This window comes from Semicossyphus pulcher, unplaced genomic scaffold (genome assembly GCF_022749685.1).
Source record: "Semicossyphus pulcher isolate SPU_LCO1_2020_fin unplaced genomic scaffold, fSemPul1.0.p SCAF_16, whole genome shotgun sequence".
Lineage (NCBI taxonomy): Eukaryota > Metazoa > Chordata > Actinopteri > Labriformes > Labridae > Semicossyphus > Semicossyphus pulcher.
In genome coordinates this window covers 18,938,488-18,942,711 of record NW_027211670.1, presented here as the reverse complement: position 1 = coordinate 18,942,711, position 4,224 = coordinate 18,938,488, and the positions used below count along the sequence as shown (strand labels likewise).

The window sequence follows — 4,224 nt, the reverse complement described above, 5'->3', positions numbered from 1 at the left end:
TTCCTTATTGTCTTAAAGCTGCTTCATTGTGGCAATAAATATATGTAAATGACGTCAAGCACAAATGTGTTATTTATGATTTCCTTCTTTGTCAACACTTGTGTTTAAAATGTGGTCTAATCATGAACCAAACATATCATCATGTCTTCTGTGCAATGCTAACAACCCCTTACATGACGTTAGTGCATCATTTATGACACGTATGACCGCGCCTCGCTCTGCCAGTAACTTTTTCTTTGGAGAGACGGGTAAATAATTAATCCACATTATGTTTTATGACCCCACAATTACAGGAGCAGGACTTTGAATCCAAGTCTGTGAACGTTCTTCCTTAAAAGTTGTTGTTTGTATATGTTTGACATTGATCAACAGGAGCTAGAATCATTTAACGTGTCGTTTTAATAAAGACAATTCCAGACGCTGCTTTGTTCAGCTGTTTTTTTTTATGCTTCAGATGATCTTTGACAACCCTCACTGCACATTCAAACCACAGATATGATTTTCTTCTGATATATCAGTTATCTTCTCGAAACTGTTGTGGAAAGCTGTGTCCCTACCATAACAACCAGCCCTGTCTTTTCCTCTCAAACCAAAGGTCGCAGCCATAATCGAGAGGTTTTATGACCAGCAGTCCACATTTCACTCCACCCAGGAAGGCAGCTCATACGCAGAATCTTTAGAGGATCAAAAGGGTCCTATTCTGCCTCTGAGGAGAAGAGACGCTGGGATTTAGATTTAACTAGCACAACTGGAATACTGCGATAAACTGGGATAATGCCTTCCTTTAAGAAGTTTCTGCATTTCATGTCCAGTGCGTTGGTCACTGGCGTATCTGACGGGTTGATGGGGTTTGCCATGTCACAACAGTGGGCAACAACGACCCTGGAGTGCTCAAGAGCAGGAAGTAGCTCCTTTAACGGAACAGCCGTTATCGAACTGAAGCTTTTTGACGGCGTCGTGACCCGAAACTCTTGCCCCTTGTTTGGACAAGGTCGCCAGCCTTTTTTAGGTAAGGTTAAAAACCTCTCAAAGGTCCTGTTCACCCAAATTACAATAAATTTTCTCACTTAGAATTACCTGATACCGAATACTGATTTATTGTGTGTGTTTTTGTGTAGTGTTTTCTAAGTTGGTAGAAACAGGAGGCGCCCCTGTAATCCTGCATGGTTTGATTTTGGGCTTGTCGGCCCTGTGTCTGCTGTGTTCGGCCGGCAGCATCCTTATCTCCATCTACAACAGTGTCAGTAACCCTTATGAGACCTACATGGGGCCTATAGGCATCTATGTCTGCAGCTCGCTCAGCGGTAAGTGATACAAATGTATACCCGAATAGTTATTACTTCGTATCCAGTGTATTCTATATAAAAATCATTTCACTCCTTCGGGCCATATTTCGAGTACAACATTCAGCATTTGGGACTTGTTAGCTACGATCAGACAACAGCTAATGTTAGCATTCAACCATTTCCTAGCTAACATAACCTTAGATAGTGTTAAATGATACAATTGGAAAGGTGTAAATTCCTGGCTAACTTTACCGTTGCTCATTAGGTAGGCTATGCAAATAAGTAAGCTAGCCAAAAAGCTAGATAAAAGGAGAGATGTACATTTCTAGCTAGCATAACCGTTAGCAAGAAATTTGTTTTTTCCTCTCATATCATATAACAGTATCAAATGGTAATGTCATGAAGAAAGTGGGTGGATGCTAACGTTAGCTGTGTCCTAATCCAGGGGCTGCAGCCTTCGTATTTGAAGGCTGATTGCGTCACAGAAGCGCCTCGCAGGCTGTCACAATTCGAAGGCTCCTTCAGATGCAGGCCCAACGTATCCCGAGACGCACCAATTCAAACGAAATGACTTTTACACAAGCGAGGAATACACTTATGCACAAATGTAAAAGTTTTTGGCTTTAACTTAATCGAATAGCTTGCATTACACATGTTTAAGAAAACAAAACGGAAACAAACAAATTGAAACAAATTATCTTTAAAATAATAGGTTAACTTACTCGTTGACAGGCCTGGACTAAAAAGAGGACTCAGATGCAGAGGTTTGCGCAAATCAAGCAGGCTTTTATTCTGAAATTTCACTGTTCAGCTCTTAAACCAGAGTGACAAGAAAAAAGGCTATCAACTCTAGACTATCTGAAAAATAAGGAACAGGAAAAAGTAAAATTCAAAACGCAACAGAAAATCACTCCAAGGGAGGAAACAAAAAGGCTGAAAACTGATCTACTCTGATGAGGAATATTAACTATGAAAATTTAATAACAAAAAGCACTCCAAACGGAGGGAGGGTATAAAGGCTATAAAATTAGGCTACTCTCTTTCTGAAAAAACTATGAAAACAAAACCACTCCTACAGAGGGAAAAAAAAGGTTACAAAACAAGGCTAGCTTAAACACTGCTCTGAAAAAATTACAACACAAAATCACTCTATTTAAGAGGAGACAAGGGAAATCAAATACCAACTTAGACGCTGAGGACAAGAACGAGACAAGTACTGTGACCATGGGGCTGGAGGCACACGAACAAACGAGATACTCTGGCACAGGACAAAGGGAGACGCGGACTATAAGGCACATGAGGGTAATGGGAAACAGGTGGAAACAATCAGGGATCAGGGGAGACGTCAGACCGGTGACACAAGAGGAAGGGCAAGTGACCTGAAACGAGAGGAGAGTTACTTTTCAAAATAAAACATGAAATTCACAAGACAAAAAATCCCAAGACGAGACACCCCTCACCGCGGTGTGACACTCGTCGTTAGTTATGCTACCCCGTTAGCCTGATAGGCGACAGGAGCAGCGTTTGGTGACGCAAGGGTAGACCGGACCGTCTCATTTCAGTTCGGCTTTAGTGTTCTTCGCAGGCTATGAATGTACCATCCTCCTAGACCGCCTCCTTCGAAGGCTTCAGCCCCTGAATTGGGTCACAGCTATAGTGTTAAATGACAGAATTGGAAAGGTGTACATTTCTGGCTAACTTAAGCTGCATTACAGTGTTAGCTTGCTCGTTGCTAATATGTAAGCTAGCCAAAAAGCTAGATAAAAGGAGAGGTGTAAATTTCTAGCTAGCATAACCGTTAGCAAGAAATGTGGCCTTTCCACTAGTATCACATAACAGTATCAAATGGTAATGTTACTAAGGAAGCGGGTGAATGCTAACATTGAGTGCTGACAGTTATCTAACATTAGCTAAAAAGCTATCCAATATGTTGTTTTACCTTGCAGTGTAGCTTGACGTCCCTCCTGATTTTCAGTATACATTTTCTTTTTTGGCTGAAAATCAACAATGAAGTCATTTTGTTGGATGAAAGAAAGAAATTCAATCCCGTTCCTTCATTTTTGACACCTCTAACGTTTCTCTTTCTCCTGCAGCGTGTGTGGCCGTCCTGGTCCTCATCCTCTATGTGCTCAACCTCATGCTGACCAACATGGCGGAGGATTTGGTGCAAAACTTTGCCCAAAATATTCCAGCACAGTTCAGGAACAAGACCTCACAAATACAGCTAGGATACTATCTGGTCATCCCGCACGTTGTGCTCTCCCTCATCGCCATTGCTTTGATCTACATGTACAACCACGCAGCCTACACGCACAGGAGGGAGCAGCAGAAGCCTACTGAGGACGCACCCAAGAAGATCATGATGTATTACACGACTGCATGGGTATCGCACTTTCTGGAGTCATTTACTGTAATAGAGAATTACTGACAGAAATTGGGTATATGTACAGTAAAGTATGGATGTACAGCTTTTATAACCTACAATAACACAATATCATGTTTCACACTATAAGCTGCACTTTTATCAATGTGGGTTTTTTAATCTGATTTGACATGAAGTTATTATGAATTTGCCTAAACATTGAGTTTATTAGCATATAAGTTTTGCTTTAGATAGTTTTGGCATTGAACTGGCAATCGTCTTATCTATTTATTTTGTGTAAAGATGATTTAATGTCTGCTTGTTTGATAGGAAAAAAAAAGTGATCTATTTTTAACATGAAAGTCAAATGTGTCTTTAAGTCATTCATACATTAAGATGTCTTAAATCAGCGGTTATTCTTAAACCCAATGTAAATAAATGTGTAAGAATAAGTTGATTGATTTTTAAAAAATAAATAACCAACTTTTATCTGTATTTTTTACATTTTATGTTTCAGATTTACTCAAATAATGATGTACAGGCTAAAAAAAAAAGTATTGCTATGAATGTATAAAA

General features: G+C 39.9%; 1 protein-coding gene across 1 annotated transcript; it reads left to right on the top strand.

Annotated features, from left to right (window-relative positions):
• The first annotated feature begins 774 nt into the window (after positions 1-774).
• LOC138593066 (clarin-3-like) lies at positions 775-3,714 on the top strand. The gene is made up of 3 exons (XM_069663905.1): positions 775-1,009; positions 1,119-1,304; positions 3,380-3,714. Exons 1-3 carry the CDS (start codon positions 775-777, stop codon positions 3,712-3,714), a joined length of 756 nt encoding a protein of 251 aa, XP_069520006.1.
• Positions 3,715-4,224: the final 510 nt, after the last annotated feature.